This window comes from Sinocyclocheilus anshuiensis, unplaced genomic scaffold (assembly GCF_001515605.1).
Source record: "Sinocyclocheilus anshuiensis isolate Anshui unplaced genomic scaffold, SAMN03320099.WGS_v1.1 scaffold606, whole genome shotgun sequence".
NCBI classification, from domain to species: domain Eukaryota; kingdom Metazoa; phylum Chordata; class Actinopteri; order Cypriniformes; family Cyprinidae; genus Sinocyclocheilus; species Sinocyclocheilus anshuiensis.
Window position 1 is genome coordinate 86,404 of NW_015544148.1, and position 21,775 is coordinate 108,178.

General features: G+C 36.2%; 3 protein-coding genes across 8 annotated transcripts in view; 2 read left to right on the forward strand and 1 right to left on the reverse strand.

The window, feature by feature from the left end:
• Nucleotides 1–10,174, forward strand: part of proca (protein C (inactivator of coagulation factors Va and VIIIa), a) — a 32,099-nt gene extending 21,925 nt beyond the window's left edge. The window contains exons 7-10 of the mRNA XM_016494978.1: nucleotides 7,124–7,264; nucleotides 7,597–7,718; nucleotides 8,806–8,923; nucleotides 9,492–10,174. Coding sequence (XP_016350464.1) covers nucleotides 7,124–7,264; nucleotides 7,597–7,718; nucleotides 8,806–8,923; nucleotides 9,492–10,135 — 1,025 coding nt within the window. The 3' untranslated portion in view covers nucleotides 10,136–10,174. The remainder of the gene's footprint in view (nucleotides 1–7,123; nucleotides 7,265–7,596; nucleotides 7,719–8,805; nucleotides 8,924–9,491) is intronic.
• Nucleotides 10,175–12,216: 2,042 nt separating this feature from the next.
• On the reverse strand, nucleotides 12,217–15,312 carry dusp28 (dual specificity phosphatase 28). 2 transcript variants are annotated; one of them, XM_016494980.1, is made up of 3 exons: nucleotides 15,005–15,312; nucleotides 13,671–14,306; nucleotides 12,217–12,466 (listed from the first exon to the last, which is right to left on the reverse strand). In XM_016494980.1, exons 2-3 carry the CDS (start codon nucleotides 14,013–14,015, stop codon nucleotides 12,341–12,343), a joined length of 471 nt encoding a protein of 156 aa, XP_016350466.1. In that variant the 5' UTR covers nucleotides 14,016–14,306; nucleotides 15,005–15,312; the 3' UTR covers nucleotides 12,217–12,340. The 2 variants fall into 2 exon arrangements, with proteins under 2 accessions (XP_016350466.1, XP_016350465.1); XM_016494979.1 differs by lacking the exon at nucleotides 15,005–15,312 and having other exon boundaries at nucleotides 13,671–13,898; nucleotides 14,289–14,519.
• A 918-nt stretch (nucleotides 15,313–16,230) lies between these two features.
• The window catches only part of LOC107695163 (pre-mRNA 3' end processing protein WDR33-like), an 18,303-nt gene continuing 12,758 nt past the window's right edge, over nucleotides 16,231–21,775 (forward strand). For 4 of the 5 annotated variants that reach the window (XM_016494981.1, XM_016494983.1, XM_016494984.1 and 1 more), the window contains exons 1-4: nucleotides 16,231–16,696; nucleotides 20,725–20,947; nucleotides 21,027–21,095; nucleotides 21,179–21,283. In XM_016494981.1, the coding sequence (XP_016350467.1) occupies nucleotides 20,744–20,947; nucleotides 21,027–21,095; nucleotides 21,179–21,283 (378 nt within the window). In that variant the 5' untranslated portion in view covers nucleotides 16,231–16,696; nucleotides 20,725–20,743. The remainder of the gene's footprint in view (nucleotides 16,697–20,724; nucleotides 20,948–21,026; nucleotides 21,096–21,178; nucleotides 21,284–21,775) is intronic. The other variant, XM_016494982.1, reaches the window with a different exon arrangement.

Below are 21,775 nucleotides of genomic sequence, written 5' to 3' on the forward strand. Positions count from 1 at the left end.
GACATCAAGTGTTAGACAGTGTTTTAGGTTATTACATGCGGAGGTTTTTGGTCCAATAATTAAAACCTCTGTTTTTGTTTTTGTTTTTCAGAATTATTAGTCATCCAGTTTTTTATATCAACTATGCATTCCGTTAGTTTTGCGAATTTGTATGTTTCATCGGGCCGCAAATAAATATAGAGCTGACTATTATCAGCATGTTGTGGTCGATAGTGTCAAACACAGTGCTAAGATCCAGTAGCTCTAACAGAGAAATACAACCACGATCGGATGAAAAGAACAAGTCATTTGTAACCATGATGAGAGCAGTCTCAGTACTATGATACGGCCTAAATCCTGACTGGAAATCCTCACAGATACCATTTCTCTCTAAGAAGGAATATAATTATGAGGATACTACCTTTTCTAGTATCTTGGACAGAAAAGGGAGATTCGAGATCGATCTGTAATTAACTAGTTCTTTGGGGTCAAGTTGTTGTTTTTTGATGAGAGGCTTAATAACAGCCAGTTTGAAGGTTTTGGGGACATTTCCTAATGACAATGATGAATTAATAATAGCCAGGAGAGGATCTATGACTTCTGGAAACACCTCTTTTAGGAGTTTAGATGGAATAGGGTCTAACATACATGTTGTTGGTTTAGATGATTTAAGTTTAATTATTAGTCATCCAGTTTTTTATATCAACTATGCATTCCGTTAGTTTTGCGAATTTGTATGTTTCATCGGGCCGCAAATAAATATAGAGCTGACTATTATCAGCATGTTGTGGTCGATAGTGTCAAACACAGTGCTAAGATCCAGTAGCTCTAACAGAGAAATACAACCACGATCGGATGAAAAGAACAAGTCATTTGTAACCATGATGAGAGCAGTCTCAGTACTATGATACGGCCTAAATCCTGACTGGAAATCCTCACAGATACCATTTCTCTCTAAGAAGCAACATAGCTGAGAGGATACTGCCTTTTCTAGTAAAGGGAGATTTGAGATCAATCTGTAATTAACTAATTATCTAGGACCAAGTTGTGTTTTTTAATGAGAGGCTTAATAACAGCCAATTTGAAGGTTTTGGAGACATATCCTAACGGCATTGACGAGTTAATAGTATTCAGAAGAGGATATATGACTTCTGGAAGCACCTCTTTTAGTAGCTTAGATGGAATAGGGTCTAATATGTATGTTGTAGGTTCTGATGATTTGACAAGTTTATACAATTCTTCCTGTCCTTTAGCAGAGAATGAGTGGATTGTTCCTCAGGGGATCTATAGTGCTGATATCTGATGTGATACTGTGGCTGACGACTGCATGGTTACAATTTTATCTCTAATAGTATCGATCTTGGAAGTAAAGATGTTCATAAAGTCATTACTGCTGTGCTGTTGGGAAATGTCTGCGTCTGTTGATGCTTTATTTTTCGTTAATTTAGCCACTGTATTGAATAAATGCCTGGGGTTGTGTTTGTTCTCTTCTACTGACGACTGCATGGTTACAATTTTATCTCTAATAGTATCGATCTTGGAAGTAAAGATGTTCATAAAGTCATTACTGCTGTGCTGTTGGGAAATGTCTGCGTCTGTTGATGCTTTATTTTTCGTTAATTTAGCCACTGTAATGAATAAATGCCTGGGGCTGTGTTTGTTCTCTTCTAAGAGAGACGAAAAGTAAGTAGATCTAGCAGTTTTTAGGGCTTTTTCAATACGAAATACCTCTAGTTTTGTTTTCTTCCAGCTGTGCTCCATTCTCCGGGCTGCTCTCTTTAAGGCGCGAGTGTGCTCGTTATACCACAGTGAAATGTAACCTTTGATCCCTCCCTGTCCTTGTTTGTGCGTGTGTCTGTTTCACACTCTTGATGTTCTACAGTAACCCTTTCATTGCTGTAACACTAAAAACCAGACTGAAAGAGGGTTAAATGCATGTGCACTATTTTCTTGAAGCCACCTGGGTGGTGATGCCAACGGGGCTTAGGCCCATCAACGCTGCTTGCAGCTATATTTATTATTATTATTATTATTATTATCATCATTATATAATTAAGTATTAGAAGTCATGTTTCTTTGTTAGAACGGTTTGAAAAAAACCTAAACCTTTCTGCTGATGTTTTCTGAAATGTTTAAATATGAATTATCTAATTAAATATGCATTACTTTGCATACATTTCCAGCACAGATATCTGAATATTGGTTGAAGCCAATAAAAAAGTTTGTTTCACTTTGCATACATATTAAAAGGTTTTCACAAATGGGATTTTAGATATAAGCAAGAAAAAAAAAGTATAAATTTCCCTGTTTTTAGGAATAAAATGTTATATAAATCAGGTGAATGAAAAATGAAAAGGTGTATGTAAGTGCAGTACCGCCGCTCCCTATACGCATAGTACGCAGTTTTTTGTGGGGCACCAACTCCCAGGGGGCACCATCCCAGTTGCTAAAACAAAAAACAAAAAAAATTTCGTTCTATATTAATATTAACATACACGTAAATAAAAATATAAACATGAACATAATATACATAATTATAAAAAATGCGTTTTACGGTGAACGCAGTAGACAGGCGAAGCACACGTGACACGCCATTCTCGCATCCGTGCCCGCACTCGCTCTCACCTCATGTTTGCGATGGACAAATGATGGACAACTATGCCCGGGAAAAGACATCAGTAGTCCGGTGCCGAGACAAGAAAAATAAAAAAAGCTGATGAAGCCAGTGCATCACTTTTAGGTACGTTTATAATCCTGTGAAACTTTTTTGGATGTTGAAGTTAATTACGTGTTTTAATGTCGGTAATGATATCACCGCCGTATCTGCCTTAAAGAGCAGGTCATATGGTATTTTAAAGTGTCCTAATATTGTGTTGGAGTCCCCTACAAGAAGTTTACATGCATCTAAGGTCAGAAAACATTGTCATTTTCTCAGAATATACATTTAATATTAGAGTCATTTGCCAATGATTTCAAAACGATTCGTTCCAAGCAAGTTCAGAGCAAACCCCTCTCTTCCATAAGCCTACTCTGCTCTGATTGGTCAGCTGGCCAAGCCTGCTGTGATTGGCACAGAGAGGAGTCCTTGAGCATGTTGGCAAGGGCTACCATTGACAAAGCACCTTTACATAAAACAATAATATAGTGCTCCAATCCGTTCTTAAAATAATAATAAAGACGCTCTGTCTTAACTTTTAATCAGAATGCAGAACAGCTGTATCACAGGCGCACCAGCCTAACTAACTCGCTCGTCTCTCCCGCATTAACCCTATAACTGCCGGTGCAGCGAAATAAACAGCAATTTCACAATGATTATAAAGTGTGCTACACTACATTATTTATTATTAAACGAAGTAATTAGAACAACATCAGTCTACATTAATCGATACATTCTTAGGAAATAGTGGGTTCACAGCGAATTATCAGAACTACTTTAGTAAGACAGTAATGTCGTGCTTTACCTGGAAACCTAAAGCTGCATTAGGTATACATCACATATTAGCAAAAAAAACTTGACATTTTGAGCACTCAATTGAAAATGTACACCTAACGTATCAATCGTACTTACAGGTTGTGGTTCGGAGAGCTGTTAGTACAAATTAAGAAGATTAGAAGACAACGAAGATAAAAGCCAAGATTAGAAAAGCAGTCCTTGGTAAAATTACATGCACACAACAAAAGTTTCGAATTGTATTTCTGTGGTATCCTTGAACACAGCGTCTTCTCAACATGATGTAAACACACTAACTAGCGGAAGTGTTGGTCAGCTGGCCAAGCCTGCTGTGATTGGCACAGAGAGGAGTCCTTGAGCATGTTGGCAAGGGCTACCATTGACAAAGCACCTTTACATAAAACAATAATATAGTGCTCCAATCCGTTCTTAAAATAATAATAAAGACGCTCTGTCTTAACTTTTAATCAGAATGCAGAACAGCTGTATCACAGGCGCACCAGCCTAACTAGCCTACACGTCTCTCCCGCATTAACCCTATAACTGCCGGTGCAGCGAAATAAACAGCAATTTCACAATGATTATAAAGTGTGCTACACTACATTATTTATTATTAAACGAAGTAATTAGAACAACATCAGTCTACATTAATCGACACATTCTTAGGAAATAGTGGGTAAAAAAACTTGACATTTTGAGCACTCAATTGAAAATGTACACCTAACGTATCAATCGTACTTACAGGTTGTGGTTCGGAGAGCTGTTAGTACAAATTAAGAAGATTAGAAGACAACGAAGATAAAAGCCAAGATTAGAAAAGCAGTCCTTGGTAAAATAACATGCACACAACAAAAGGTTTGAATTTTGTATTTCTGTGGTATCCTTGAACGCTGTGTCGTCTTCTCAACATGATGTAAACACACTAACTAGTAGTGATGTTAGGTTCTTGAACTAATCGTTCTTTTGAGCCGGTTCTCAGGAAGTAACTGGTTGAGCCGGTTCACAAATCGAACTGAATCGAACTTTAGTTCCGGGTTGATGACGCAGGACGCCCAGCCGAAGTAGCACGTTCGGAGCCGGTTCAACCAACTGTCAAAGTTTGCCGAGGATTACCGAGGACTCAACAAGAACCGAATGAGCCGTGGCGAAGTTTGCCGAGGCGAGATCAAGGAGTTTATAAGACCGGTTTATTCATTCTTTATACTGTAGACATGTAGAACATATCCGCGTTTGTGCATCAATGTCTGTAATGTGAGCTTTAGGTGTGAAACTTTTTCAATGAGCCGATCTGTCCGAAAAGAACCGGTTTGTGGAAATGAATCGGACTTTGCATCACTACTAACTAGCGGAAGTGTTTGTGGGCAGGTCAGACTCTGTTCGTATTTCGCGGGCAGGCGGGGATTATGCAAATGTTTTACCCAGTGACTTATACCGGTAACAGGCAAAAGATTCGAAAATATGACGACTCGTTAAAGCGATTCAGAATCGACTCTTATCTTTTGAGAGACAATATCTTTATTTATCATGCACTTTTTTGATTAACAACTTTGCAGATTGTTTTCATTTAAGGATAGCTACGTTATAAACTGCAAGAGATATTTTTCAAAAACCCATATGACCTGCTATTTAATATTCTCTTAGAGTTTCCATGTTCCCTTACGAATATTAACCATAATTTTACTACGAATAAAAAAAAACATGGTTCTTGTAGCAATGGTAACCACAAATTAACCATAGTTTAGATACTTCAAATAGCTTCAAATAATAATTTACGAAGAATTCGGAGAATATTTTTGTGGTAATAAAAACAGACCTAAGCGATCAACAATCTTTAAAATGCCATAAAATGCATTATATAAAAACAAAGAGGCAATAATGATTGGTTAATTAATAATAATTGTATGGTTTCATTGAATAACACTGTTAAAATACATAATAAATAAACAATTTATGTACATTACATATTATTGCAAAGGGCACCAAATGACTGTTTTAACACTTACAGGATGATCAAATCCTTGTTTAATATTGACCAAACATTTAATTCAAATATCCACTTAATCTTAAATTTTTTGCCACCTTTTTGTGATTCAAATGCTAGCCTCTATAATTTCTTCAACAAAAACATGTGGACATCACAACCCTTACAAAAACGAATCCTTGGCTTTATCGAAGTAAAACTGCTTGATTTTCTTTTGTGTCATTTCTGAATGCTTGAGACTATAAAATCAATCAGACAACTGTATTAGTAAAATCATAGGCATATGCGACTGTGTAGCTACAATTGTAATTTGTAAACAATACAATTTAGTTATTTACTTTTATATTTTATTCAAGTTCTATTTTGACCCCTATAGTAGGTGTTTTTTTTTTAATTCCCATAATATTTTGGGGAGGGGGCACAACAATACAATTCTGCTTAGGGCACCCATTTGGCCAGCATGTAAGTGCTGTGCCAGCGTGTTTGGCCCTGTGTAAGTGCAACTGAAATATAGAGATTCCTGGCTCAGGATTGTATGCGAAACAATCATTTTGAGAAAATAGCCTTTAAAGATATGTATTGTAATTTAGGCCCCTTCCACATGGAGACGCGTTCAGCTGTATACGCATACATTTTGTATCGTATAGGTGTTTCGTCCACACGGATCCGGTGTTTTGGGAGAGTGAAACCGATATTTTTTGAAACCGGGTCCCAGAGTGGCTAAATCTGAAAACGCTGCCCTTAACGCCGCCCTTGCGTTTTCGTGTGGACAACGAATCCGTGGCTGCGTCCGAAAGCCTAGACAGCTGACTTGCTGCCTCGCTGCCTTATGAAGCAATGACTTTGCAGGCAGCGTTTTTGCACGAAGGCACCTCATGAAACAGATTTCGGACAGGCTACTGAGGCAGCGTAACGGTTTAATGATCTACAACAAAATAGAACAAGTTTTGATGATAACTAAATTCATATTTAATTATTATAATTCTGATTTCTCGCTAGAAATAACATCAAAAGTGCAAAAAGTTAGTCAGAAACATACATTTAAACACAAACTGACCACCAAACGCAACTTTCAGACGCCATCTTTATTTTTTTTATCTCAACCGTCACGGAATGGAATGCACAGGATTGTGGGATATCAAAGGCAGCTAAGGATACATCTATGCTGCCTTCAAAATTCGATCAGAAGAAGGTACCTCCAGAGACAGGAAGTGAAGCAGAATTTGTATTCGGACATGCCTTGATGCCTTCCTGCCTTGGAATGCTGCCTCCGAAGGCAGCATTTTAGAGCTTTCGGACGCAGCCATTTTCTGAAACGATAACGTCATCAGCCCACGTCTCGCCCCTAGTCAGACCCGCTACGTCACATAACAGCAACAAAAACATGAACAAACACTGAACGATTGTCTTTTTAACATTAACACAGATTAATAAATGTATTGTTCCATGTTCGTTTGTATACCGTTTTTAGTGTATCTCTGTGGCAGAATTACAGCGCCACATACTGGTCTGGCATGTATACTACATAGTTTTGTGTCGGTTTTCGTATGAACCCCTTTGCCCTTCCTGCATTTTGTGTGCTTGGTCATTGTTTTTAGATATGCTGTGTCACAGCGGATTTGAGGCATTTAATAGTGGAGTTACAAGAAGTGGTGTGTGTTGAGGTCATTGTGATGAATGTCCTTACAGCAGTTCTTTGGTTTTGTCCTCAGGCAAGACAGCCACTAACTGCTCCGTGAACAATGGGGCTTGTGATCATAAATGTCAAGAGAGTGAGGATGGTCTTGGTCACACGTGCAGTTGTATTAAAGGATACCAACTACAAGACATTTCTAGAAAATGTATTGCCAAAAGTAAGTTACCTCAACAAACTGCTAATATAAACAATATGGTTTGTGAATATTACAAATACACACAGGTGATTTTGTATCTACAGTGCACAAATTAATGCTTAGATATTTGCATTTGTACTCAAGACTGTACTTCTGCATTTGTGGACATTTATAAGACTGTTTTTGTGCAACATTTATTCATAAATGTGGGCTATTTAACAGTCATATAATTAATATTATTAGAAATACATCATAAAAATATATATAAACATATTATATAAAAATATATCTTCAAATAATTTCTACCATTTAGTAGATGAATTATGATCTATGTGCATCTTTGTCATTTACAGATGAGGCTTCATGTGGCCAGATTCGGATCGCAAAGTCATCCTATATTAATAAGCCTTTAGTAGGTTTACAGCCGTGGGTTTTAGGAGGTACAGTTGGCAAAAAGGGAGAGAGTCCCTGGCAGGTATTTTTGATTCATATGTAATATCTGTGTAATCATATGTAATAATGCCAAATGTTTTATCAGAGCTAATTCTGATGTCTTATGTTATACCAAATATTCAGCCAAAGCAAATTTTGTGCTCCAGTATATATTTAAAAAATGCATTGTGTGTAATCTATGAGGGGCCGTATAGGCCATAATTATTGAAAAGCCTCTTACAAACACTAGTGAAACGAAAAACATTGATAAACCTTAGTGAAATTCATTCATGCATTACTGAAAACCTCTTACATACACTAGTGAAAACATTGATCAACCTTAGTGAAATACATTAATATGCATAACTGAAAAACCTCTTACATACACGAGTGAAACGAAAAGATCAACCGTAGTGAAATTCATTCATATGCATAAGTGAAATAAGTAAAGATTTCAGTAGATTCTGTAACATCGCGCTGTTTTATCCCACTTTCGGAATTGTACTTGAAGACGGTAAAATGTTGTTTATATTACTAATAGCTTCAGACAACTTGCGACTAACCGCCATTGAAGAGTTTGTGAGACACGCGCCAAATTAAACGGAAGTGTTGACACAGCTTCCGTTTCAAGTGAAATTAGCTCTCATCATCTACTGAAATATTTACTTATTTCACTTATGCTTATATGAATTTCACTAAGGTTGATCAATGTTTTCACTAGTGTATGTAAGAGGTTTTTCATTTATGCATATGAATGTATTTCACTAAGGTTGATCAATGTTTTCACTAGTGTTTGTAAGAGGTTTTTCTGTTATGCATATGAATGTATTTCACTAAGGTTGATCAATGTTTTCACTAGTGTATGTAAGAGGTTTTTCAGTTATGCATATGAATGTATTTCACTAAGGTTGATCAATGTTTTCACTAGTGTATGTAAGAGGTTTTTCAGTTATGCATATGAATGTATTTCACTAAGGTTGATCAATGTTTTCACTAGTGTATGTAAGAGGTTTTCAGTAATGCGTATGAATGAATTTCACTAAGGTTTATCAATGTTTTTCGTTTCACTAGTGTTTGTAAGAGGCTTTTCAATAATTATGGCCTATACGGCCCCTCATAGTAATCTGTAGGCTCTTATACTCAATCATTTGGGCAATTTTCATTGTGGTGGAGTTCTGATTGATGAAAACTGGGTTCTCACTGCTGCTCACTGCCTAGAGACAAGTACAAGGTTCAGTGTCAGGCTGGGTATGTAAGACATTTTGGTAAAATTTAAGTATTTCTTCACAGTGTAAGACTTTTTATCCTCCCTTATATTTATGTTTTTAGAAGATGCATTACTAAAGAAATTTGCAAAAAATAAAGTGCATACATGACAAGTACTAGAACACATAGCTGAGAGTGATGTTGTTTAAAGGGGTCATATGATGCTATTTTAAAGATCATTATTTTGTGTATTTTGTGTAACAGAATATGTTGACATGCTTTAACGTTAAAAAAACACATTAAACCTCACATTTGGGCGGCATTATGCTAATATTTCCACATAGTGACGTAGATATGTGGGGGCGTGTTAGAACGAGCCGTTTTAGGTAGGCGTGGCTGACTCTTTAACTTTTATAAAGAATATCTCTTTGGATTTGAGACTTTAGTCTTTGCAACTTTACAGATCTTCTTTATGCACCAAGAGCTTGTAACACTCCAAAGAGAAAGGAAAACTTGAAATCGCATCATATGACCCCTTTAAGCTTAGGCCTCAGAAGTTAAATGGAATGCCAAAAGACACTCTAGATAGTACAGTGTTATGTCTCTCCAGGTGACTACGACCTATTTAGGATTGAAGGAACTGAGATGACCCTTCCTGTAAAACAACCTATCGCCCACCCACAATACAACCCTTTCACTGTGGACAATGATATAGCTCTGTTGCGCTTGGCCACACCAGCCAAATTTTCCATATACATACTCCCAGCATGCCTCCCTACCCAGAACCTGGCGGAACGAATGTTGCATCGTAACGGTACTGTCACAGTCGTCAATGGCTGGGGGAAGGACAACAAGACCTCTAATCGCTTCAGTTCAACTCTCAACTTCATTGAAATTCCAATTATAGAGAACAAAGAGTGTTCCAGGCATATGTTGAACAACCTCACTCAGAACATGCTTTGTGGGGGAGTGCTGGGGCAGATCAAAGATGCTTGTGAGGGGGACAGTGGTGGTCCAATGATGACATTGTTTCACGATACATGGTTCCTCATAGGTCTGGTGTCCTGGAGAGAAGGCTGCGGGCAAAAAGACAAACTTGGCATCTACACCAAAGTGTCCAGCTATTTGGATTGGATAGCGTTCGTCAGGGGTGGGATAAAGTTTAGACCCCTGACTTTCTACCCTATTTTGCCTATTACAGAAAATATAAATCAGAAAACTCAATGTGCTCCCTATAGTTCTTCTGGTGTATAGAGATTGAAATTTAATAAACATAAATTAAAACTGCTCTTATTTTCCTGTTATCTACATGTTTAGGGAAAGTAATGCTGTCAGTCTGTAAATAAAGTAGACAAATGTTTCACATTATGTTTTAATGAGGCTATAAAATGAACACACACCTTCATAGTCCCGTTATTTGATTCCTCTATTGGATAACACAAAATAATAATAAATATTGTAAGACAAGGCTTAACATATAGTGTTATTTAAGACATGCATCTTACAGTTCTACAGTACAATGTACAACATTCAACGTTAGATTTGTTAAATGATTTAAGAAATTTTAGCATGACCTTTATGAATTTATATTAGTTTTTAACCTGACAGCACTGGGGACATTCCTGAGAATGGACAATTACAGATCTAACATAATTCATATTAAAAACAATATTATACTGAGTAAAGGAATACTTCATAGAAAAAGGAAATAAAGAGATGTAAACTATATTTTAAATGGACTCTAAGCACTTTTAAATTTACACTTTGATGAATATCTTCTCTGTGGAATGGTGAAGTGGAAGAACTTTCTTTTTATATAAACATTTTTTTATAAAAAATAAATGTTTACAACATTTATATAAAACATTTAAGTATTTATTTTTTATTTAAAATATTTAATATTTTGTTTCTAGCAGTTTAGAGGTTTTCTAGGTTTGTTAAAGGGATGCCTCTGAAAAAAAAAAACCCAAAAAACCTTGCCTTTAAGTTTAGCAGAAAAAGGCTTTCTTAGGAGCCTTAATCCTGCTTTAATAACCAAAAATCTGTCAAAATGTAGGGTGGTACTTATGATGATTATACTTCTACATATATCATGATAATATTTCTTATATAATCTGTAATTTATAAACACATATATAAGCCAAATGGGGAAACAAATATTTGAAAACATTTTTTTTACAAATTAGCAGACAGCCTACTCATACTGCAAGGAATATAAACCTAAGGATAATAATTTAATTTAATTTAATTTAAAAAATAATAATAAAAATAAAAGCAATTTACAATTAGAAAATGCAAATAAATAAAAAACCTGAGGATAATCAATCATTTAAGGCACATATCCTTATTATCAGGGATTGAAATTAACTTTTTTACTCACCAGCCAATTTGGCTACTAAATTTTTAAGTTACCGGCCATTCATAACTTCTACCACCCAAAAAAACCCCGAAATAAACCAACAGCTTGAGGCTGTCTACACTGGGCGTGACAAAGCGACTGTTGCAAATCATTTTGTGTCGATACTAAGGGTGTGCGATATTGACAAAAAATAATATCTCAATATTTTCTGGGATTTTATTGATAAAGATAATTAGACAATATTTTGCTGAGTGTGTTATTGTGCTGATATCTTAAGGATACCGTGGACAGCTGACTCCTAAAGTTTTTGATATTCTTCATATTCTGTGTGGTCAGTTCACAGCAGTGATAGAAATTAAACTTTTCCAATAAGTTTAGATTGATTTTTACCTTTTATGGGCATTTTTACCTTTATAAATCCATTTTTACTAAAAGTGTGCTTCATCTTTTGAGTCAAATTCTTACATTTAATCAGGCAATTATAACAATACTACATTTAGGCTGTTACTAAACAAATGAAATCAGTATCAATAAAATTCATCTTTGCAGAAGTTGAATATGAAGTGGCATTTAGATGTATTTACACATGGATGCAGTTACAAATGCATAAATAATGTTTTGATATTTTAAACATGAAATGTTGAATAGTGATATTTAAATTATTTTAAAAATTAAAAGATACTTTAAAATTAAAATTAAATAATTTTGTGAAAATGTGAAATTAAATGCGCCAGTAAGTGGCAGCAAGTCACTGTTAAGTGAGTCATTGCAAATGAACCGAATAATTTAAACGGTTGATTTAATGTCATGACATCTCACAAGTTGCATGAACTTCCCAAAGAAATTAATGAGTGAACATAATTTACGAAAAGTAACCCGCCAAACTGGCTAGTGATTTGACAGCGTTACCCGCCACAGCTGATTTTTACCCGCATTTGGCGGGTTGGCGGGTATTAATTTCAAACCCTGCTTATTATTATTATTATTATAAGGGATTCATAATTTGCAACAAACTTGAACAGTGACACGTCACTTAAGGCCTTAGCTATTATTAAGCCCTGAAGGTTGAGAATGTCATATCAGAAAATGTTGGTATGAAGTTAAAGTGTAGGGAGGTTGGATCTGTGGCTGGCTGACCTCCTGATCTTCAGATCCTGTTCATATCGCTCCAGCTGAGTCCAGAATCCCGGGTTAGGCTCAACTACTGATCGAGCACTTTTTACTACCTGATAGAATAGGAATTACAGAAGAGGTAAACAATGTTAAATTCTGGCACAAAAATCTAGAATGCTGTGGTTCTCCATTATCAATTAGGCTACATTCAGCAATGATAATAATATGAGTGATGAATATTTTGATATCTTGTGGCTGCCTTTATTTTGCGCATTTTATACTATATTATAGTTTGTTTGTTTATTTTTGTACCTTGCTGCCAATATGTCTGCTTTTCCTTATTATAATAAAAACCAATAAAATATCAGCAACAAAGAAAAATATTTCATTAAAGGGATACTCCACCCCAAAATGAAAATTTTGTCATTAATCACTTACCCCAATGTCGTTCCAAACCCGTAAAAGCTTCGTTCGTCTTCGGAACACAATTTAAGATATTTTGGATGAAAACCGGGATGCTTATGACTGTCACATTGACTGCCAAGTAAATTACACTGTCAAAGTCCAGAAAAGTATGAAAAGCATCGTCAGAATAGTCAATCTGCCATCAGTGGTTCAATCAGAATTTTCTGAAGCGATGAGAATACTTTTTGTACGCGAAGAAAACAAAAACGCAAGCAGCATACGCTCTTCTGTGTCAGCCGCGACACACGGATGCACTGTTTTCGTTCAAATCAAAGCATAAATACACGTAGAAAACGTATCCTTGTGTCGCGGCTGACACAGAATAGCGTACGCTGCTTGCGTTCAGTGGATATTCTCCAAAATGGCGCTACGGTGATGCAGAGAGACACAGAGGAGACGAATTGTTGAATAAAGTCGTTATTTTTGTTTTCTTTGCGTACAAAAAGTATTCCCATCGCTTCAGAAAATTCAGATTGAACCACTGATGGCAGATGGACTATTCTGACGATGCTTTTCATACTTTTCTGGACTTTGACAGTGTAATTTACTTGGCAGTCAATGTGACAGTCACAAGCCTCCCGGTTTTCATCCAAAATATCTTAAATTGTGTTCTGAAGACGAAGGAAGCTTTTACGGTTTTGGAACGACATGGGGGTAAGTGATTAATGACACAATATTCATTTTGGGGTGGAGTATCCCTTTAATGACTGCACACATAAATCAAGGATAAAATACCTTTTAAAAAAACAACAACTTTAAAGTAAAAAAAAAAAAATGTACACAAAAGCTGCATGTGTCCTGACTAGAACTGTTTCATATCAGAATTCAATTTGACATAAACACTATTCATACCTGGAAGGCATCGGTCAAGGTGAGACCCTGGTGCTTCATTAAATAGGCCACACAGACAGTAGCTGAGCGACTGCGTCCATTCTTACAGTACACAACAGTGCGGCCACCTCGTTCTGCCTCACTGGCTATGGCATCAGCACAGCAGTCAAAATACTTGTACAGGTCTTCTTGAGGGTAATCATATACAGGTACACGCAAAGTGCTTACCCACATAGAGGGAAAGGGTTGCTGCTTGGAAACATTAATACAAAGAGTGATCGCTTCCTTCTGGATGAGTTCATTGTTACAGGCTGACCGGGCATTACTGATCAGCAGACAGTCTGTAATTGTGCTTAACTGCAGCATCTCTAACTATATGCTCACATATATGTGACTATATGTGTGTGTATCTTGAAGGAAGATAAGTTTTGAATAATCATAATCACAGGTCCATTGGGTCCTGCATTCACAGAGGAAAAATAACTTAATGTTTCATTTAATATATGTAGTAATTTCATTTAAATTTTGTAGGTACTAGTGTTATTACAATAGATCCATACACTAGGTCAGATACTAAAGTGTTATATATACTGCATCAGCAAGGAGAATGGTCAGATGTTTCAACCTTAATGCCCTTACACAGACAAGTCTGGTGAGCTGTTGATTAAATAAGAGAGGAGAGAATATTATTTGTTTAGAACAAAGGTAAAATAACAAACGGAACAACACTTTTGTACAGTAACCTGAATGTACAGTAAAGTATTGAACTTGTTTACTGGGCATGCTCCATCACCATGTTTAACAGCACGGACATGCTTATGCTGCGTTCAAGTCCTCCTGGGACGTTCCTACTTACGAGTTGACAAGTCGTAATTACGACGTCAGGTGCGTTCAAGTCAGACTACAACAGTATGGTGAGGGGCGTAACATTTCCGTCTCACGCTTGAGGTATTCGGCCAATCACAACGCACTGGATAGCTGGCCAATCACAGCACACCTCGCTTTTTCAGACCGATGAGCTTTGTAAAAATCGACGCGTTTCAAAAAGGCGGGGCATAGAGGAGAAATAATAATGTACAGTATGTGGAAAATAATGTGGGTTTTTTACATTAAACCGCATAAACACATTTCATTACACCAAATACACAACATAATGTTCTTTTTAGCAGCATCATATGACCCCTTTAAAGACAATTTCGAGTTTCCCACTCGTAATAACGACTTTGTGGTGGCGTTCATGTGCGTTCAACTCGTAAATACGATCTATCCGACATGTCTTGAAGGCACCATTAGTCTTCCACCCTCATTCAAAACACGAGATAAACATTGAGCTCAGATTTAGAAACCATTCTGACCTGAAGATTAGGCGCGTTGATGATCCTCGAAGCGGATGTGTCAGAACCTCATCATCCTCACCACCACCACAGTCCCTATGGCAGGGAAAACGTGCAGTGAACACACATGCAGCTAAATTACCCCGCCCATTTATGTCAATAATCGTATCGCCTTCCTTTCCTTCAGTAACCAGTGCAGGATTAAAAATAGCTCTGTTACTTGAAACCTTGGCTTCACATACAGTTGACCCAATCTAGATTTCATGCCTATGCTGACGTTTTGCCATTGAATAAAAAGTCACAGTCCAAACAGTAGTCGAATAACTTATCTGCAGCTGCAACACGATGTGTTGGCAATAGTGTACAGCGATATGAAAAAATAAAGATCTCATATGCTGTGTATTTATGGTAATCGAATCATAGCCCCACCTAATGGACAGTTGTGTATTCCAAATTTAAAGAAATCGTTTCCATTCAGTGTCATTGTATGTAAATTGCATTCTGTGTTCCTTTTATGTTTAACTGATAACATAACGTCATATGTGTTTAGAATGAGGTGAGAGTAAGTAGACGAGAGTAAGTAGAAGTTCTGGGTTAACTAACCCAAATAATCAAAGAAATAACTAAATAAATAAGCAATATTAAGTAGTAGTAATAATATAACTACCGGTACTTATAAAAAAAAATGTGTAGTATGTAACAACTTTTGTTCTAACCGCATTTGACCAGACAGGTAAATAAAATTAAAAATGGCGTAGTATGTAACAACTTTTGTTCTAAACGCATTTGACCAGACAGGTAAATAAACATGCAGTGACGCAGTTCTCCCGCCTATACGTCTGACGTCATGACGTTTCGGAGTTCAAAGCAACGAGATGAGAGGAAGCCTCGCGATAAAAACTGGCAAGAAGTATGGAACTGTGAAAGCAAGGGCAGACAAATTTATAATATTCAGCAGTAAGTAGGAAATGGAAGAAGTGTTTTTAGGAATAGGAAAGAAGATACAATTATTTCTCGCATCCGAATAGGGCATACTAGATTAAATTACTCTCTGTTTAATATAGGAAAACATGAAACAGGTCAATGTATTTTTTGTAATCAGGCAATTGAATTTTTTTTTTTTATAAAATATAGATAAATATAAATATGTATTTATTAGTGCTCCACACTCCAGTCCAGTTGGTGGCGGTAAATGCACCAGAAGTTGGTTTGCCATCCGCCATAAAACGTTATTAGAAGAAGAAGAAGAAGAAGAAGCCTCGCGATGGAGGCTGGGGGCTAATTTAACGCGAAAAATAGCGAATTAACGCGCGCGTTGGAGACAGTTGACATTTCATTTTCAGAAAGACATTACAATAGTCTCCACAAGGAAGAGTTGTGTGTTAAATTTAGATTAATAGACTCAGTCAGCACTGGATATTTTGGGTGAGTTTCTCAAGTATTGACCGGGCGCCATTAAAACGCTGTGCGGGAGACAGGAAAGAAATAACCACTCTCACAGCCAATACACAGCTATCTGCTTCAGCGGACAGATTCTGCTCTCAAATAAACACATTTATTTGTAAGGAGATTCTGTTCACATTCTAGTAGACAGTGAAAATGTGGTCTGTTTGTAAGGGCCTGTGGTAGCATCAGGTATTGTGTTAGCTGGCTAAAGGCTAACAGTCCTCGAACTGAAGAGAGACATTTTCGACCTCGAACAAGAAACTACAGGTATAAATTATGCATTAGTCGCCAAATTACGTTTTGTTTTAGTGTCTACAGTTAAGAGATAAATGTCTTTAATATTCGACTCATGTTTTTTTAGTTTAGCACTGCGTTATTACATCAGTAACGTTACAGTATGTAACGCCACCTAAAGAAAAGACATTAAACAATTCCTATAAATTTTTTTCCTGGCATTCACAAACCCCTCAATGTTACCCAAATAACTGAAGGTTTTTTTTTCTTCACATTTTTATATCCCTTTAGCGAAAGTGCACAGTATGTACTATGTTTTCCATTAACAGCTCTTAAATTCAGCCCTATTTCAGAAATACAGCTGCATTGGGTTTAATCTAAACATTTTTTGAAATGAAATAAAACGAAACTATATATACTGCATCTATGACCGGGTAGCGAAATACACGTTTAGTCATACTGGTATTAAAATGTGTTCTCACTTTTTCATCATATAGAAGTACTTTTTTTCTTTTTTTTTTCTTTTCTATCATTAATCTTTGTGATTACTTGTGTGCAGAAGAACTGGGTACTGTTTGAATTTGCTTTCTTTGTTTGTTTGTTTTCTCCCTCCTCACAAATTAATCATTTGCATAAGCTTTAAGGGGGTTAGGGTACACTAGAGCCCTATTCGCACGGGATTAGTATTACCTGGTGACCGCCAGTCATTTGTAATAATTGCGGAGGTTGTCTGTGATCTTAATCCCGTGCGAATCGGCCATGTCTGTAATTTGTAAAGTAAAAATTCCCCCGCAAAAGACCTACCATATTTCGCCGAGCACCGAGGTCCTGTTATAATATTAGTCCCGTGCGAATCGGCATCTCTGTGATTCGGCCAGCATTTGGCGGGTCGTATATCATTTTTCGAGGTTTTTGTTTCCTGTGCGCTTTTTTATCCATCTTTCGCGAAGAATGGAGCTGCGTTGGAGTGTTTGATAGTATTTTGGGTGCTGTTATATCGCTACACCATACAATTTGTAGATAGAAAAGGCTGAAAAGGTTTTGAGGTTAATGTGTTACAAATAAATCAAGCATAAATCTTGAGATACTATTTTAACCTGGTGAAATGTAAATGTCACAGGGTACGAAACTATATTAATTTCTTTTCTTTTTTTTTAATCCATCTGGACCATAGAACGGGACTCTCAAAGCCTTGACATCCGGGTATCCGGTAGATAAATCGGTAAATTCGAGTAAAATCACAGGCTTCGCTTATCCCGTGTGAATGCACCACACGAAATTCAGAGGTGGGGGGTTCATTTCAAAATCACACAAGGTCTCCAGATAATACTAATCCCGTGCGAATAGGGCTTAGGACAGTTCTTCACAGCTGGTTTTGTTTCAGGTGTCAAATTTTATGTTGGACATCAAGTGGTTACACAACACACTGTGAAATGTAAAAAAGACACATTGATGTTTAATCATATTAACGTGGTCTACACAGTTGATATGCAAGATTGAATTCTTTACATGTCTTTTGAAGTTTAATGGCTTCGTACTCGATAGCCAATTCAGTGCAAAAAAACAACAACACAATGGTCAGCACAAATCATTTTAATTCTTGCTGTAAGGTTAAAAAACAAACAAACCTGTGTATTTATGTTTAGTGTTTTTAAGGATGAGGTCATTTAATGACTAGTATGTGTTGGCAGCCTCCTAATTAATCAGATATCTCATTTTTATTTACTTGCGACCCACCAGTTGAGAATCACTGCTCCAGAATTTGTTTTGTTTTTCCCCTCCTGAAGGGACAACAGCTGTTCTGTCTATGGTGCAGTTTTGTTGCTCTTTGATGTCTGATACACATACCCACTATATATATATACACACGTGTATATATATATATATATATATATATATATATATAAAAGCAGCACAACTATTTTTAACAGGTTAACATTTCTATCTCCCTGTTTCTTTCTTTTGGCTCTGTGTGTTTTCTCAGTGGGATGGTTGTGAAGATTCAGGATAAGTTTCGTCACCTAGACTGTTTCGTGTGTACAGAATGTGAGGAAAACCTAAGGCAGAAAGGATACTACTTCATAGATGATGAACTGTACTGTGAAGCCCATGCATAAAACAAATTCCCAACATTATGTGTCTTTTGTGTCTTTCCATCATGTTTGATGTGCTTGCAGATCACAAGCAATTCCTAATTTCACTTCAGAATTTTTTGTTATACTTAATCTTTTGTTATATTTTTAACACTGTCATCATTTGTAAAGTGGGTGCAGTTTTGTTGCTCTTTGATGTCTGATACACATACCCACTATATATATATACACACGTGTATATATATATATATATATATATATATATATATACATACATACATACATACATACATACATTTGAGTAAATGGATCCTTTTTTTTTTATATAATTGCTCATGTTTTTTTTTCTCAGAAGCATTTTCCTAGGCATTAGCAGCATCATTCACTCTTATAACACGGACTGGTTTTAATGGTTTAGTACACATATGTATTTGACCCAAGTCAACTCTAAGGGTGTCTAAATAGGATACATGAGTTGTATTTTTATCGAGAAGTAATCCATCACTGAGATCTCCTTTTTTATTTTATGAGTGAGTTACATCAAGAAACTGGCCTGATTTATATTTTTTTAGGAAAACAAAATGTTACAGAATGTGATGTATATCTGCATTTTAGGATTTAAATTTCAATAATGATTGCTCGCCAGCTTTAGTATACTAATTATTACACACAATGTATTTATTGCGTACTAATTACAACTAAAACACATCTACTTAAAATCACAGGGAAATATACCTGGTTCTGTTGCAATGACTGAATATAACTAGTGATTTTGAATTTCGTTTCTTTTGCATTTACAGTGAAATGTCCTATACATGGTGTCGAGCCTGTTAGATGCACTCAGTCATTCATGTAATTCCATCTTTTATGTGTGCACTGTTGTGTGTGTATTTTTTATTTTTTTATTGGAAAGGCAGTGAAATTGGCACTCCACTATCCAGACCATTTTGATAATGATTTTAACTGGAGGATGTCTTTAGTGATTGCATATTTTTAATATTTGAAAGAACGTCAACTGTACTCATACTTAGTATGTTTGTACTCGTACAAAGATGTTTGTGCTGCTTTTTTGAACATATTTAAAGTTATGCAGGGTATATTTATTTTGCTCTCAGTGCTTCAAATTACACATGCCTAGATTAAAACCAAAACTGTTTTAGATTCTGCCGTATTTTATTAATGATTGATTTCATTTTGAAGTATTACTGTGAAAAGTATTATGCATTTAAAGGTCTTTTACTCTGTGATTCCAGATGCTCGACATCAATAAACATTGATGTAATTTCTCTGACATGTAAAATGATCCTCTCCGTAAATCTGGAAAAAGCTCTTAAATTCAGCTTGGGTTTGCTTTGATATCACTTGCAAAATGCCGCAGCTTGCATTTGGAGCAACTTTTTATGGAAACCAATGTATAATTGTGATAAAGAATTTCTTTATGATTACAAAGGCTATTAACCTTTGTGGTCTGTCATCCATCTTCACTTAATTGCTGTTTATTCCCCGAAGTACTGTTTTGGTTAACTTAAGTAATGTAGTCAGTTTCTTGCACGGTAGAATTAGATGTGTTTCTTATTTACCAATCGGTTGTCTACCTTTTTTTTTTTTTTTTGCTGCAAGCTAGCTTTGGATTTTGGGAGCAAACTTATTAACCATAAAAATTTGTTTTTACGCTTTAAGTGTAGTCAGCAATGGATACTTAAGGGTTCAATGTGCCAATATTTCAAACCACTTAGAGTATTAGTTTAACACTCCCAAGTGGTTTGAAATATTGGCACATTTAACCCGTTCGTATCCATTGCTGACTACACTTAAAGCGTAAAATCAAACTGATGTGTTAATGTCTTTTCTGTCTCTGTGTTAAATTTTACATTGACCTCCGCAATTGGTTGTTTTGTGTTTATTTAAAGTGAGCCAATGTAATAAACTCTAAACTCATAGTAAATTTATTTCTCCTCACATCCTTAGGTGTTGCAAAACTGTCACTATGGCAACAGATATTGGCTCACCTCCCCGGTTCTTCCATATGCCTCGGTTCCAGCACCAGGCACCTCGTCAGCTGTTCTACAAGAGGCCGGACTTTGCCCAGCAGCAGGCTATGCAGCAGCTCACTTTCGATGGCAAGCGCATGAGGAAAGCTGTGAACCGCAAGACCATTGATTATAATCCGTCTGTCATTAGATATCTTGAGGTATAAGCCTGACAAAATGTAACGGTGTGCCAATGTAACATCTGGCAAATGTAACATCTGGCAAATTACTCCATTTCAGAATCGATTGTGGCAACGAGATCATCGAGATTTCCGTGCTATTCAACCAGATGCAGGCTGCTACAATGATGTATGTTTCACTACTACTATTACTTTGGTTAGTTCTTATGTTTTTTTTCTTCAAGTTCATATATTTCTCATAATTTTTTGCAGCTTGTTCCTCCAGTTGGTATGCTTAATAACCCTATGAATGCGGTTACAACAAAGTTTGTCAGAACCTCCACCAACAAAGTCAAATGCCCTGTGTTTGTTGTGCGGGTAAGTGTTAAGCTTAAAATTTAGTTTGATTCTTTGAGTTAAAATTAGGGCTGTCAATAGATAAAAAATTTTTATCTACTTAATCACCCGTTTTCTGTGATTAATCGCGATTAACCGCACACTTCATGAAATTAAGCATAGACCATTTATCTTGTTTCAAAACAAAACGGCAAGGTAAACAAAAGATTGAAGGGTGATTCTCAAAAATCTGTATTTTCTGCAAGCTTTTTTCAAGATCCATTTAGATGTCTTTCCAAAAAAGGACTCCAAAAGGACACCAAAGAACCAAATGATATAAGGAGCCCATTTAAGCACATATGAAAGAAAAAAAAATGCTACAAAAAACCTTGAATTGTATAGTATGTGTACAGTGCAACAGCAAAGAGCTTTTTTACATTTTAGAGAAGTTAAAGGGGTCATATGATGCTGCTAAAAAGAACATTATTTTGTGTATTTGGTGTAATGAAATGTGTTTATGCGGTTTAAGGTTAA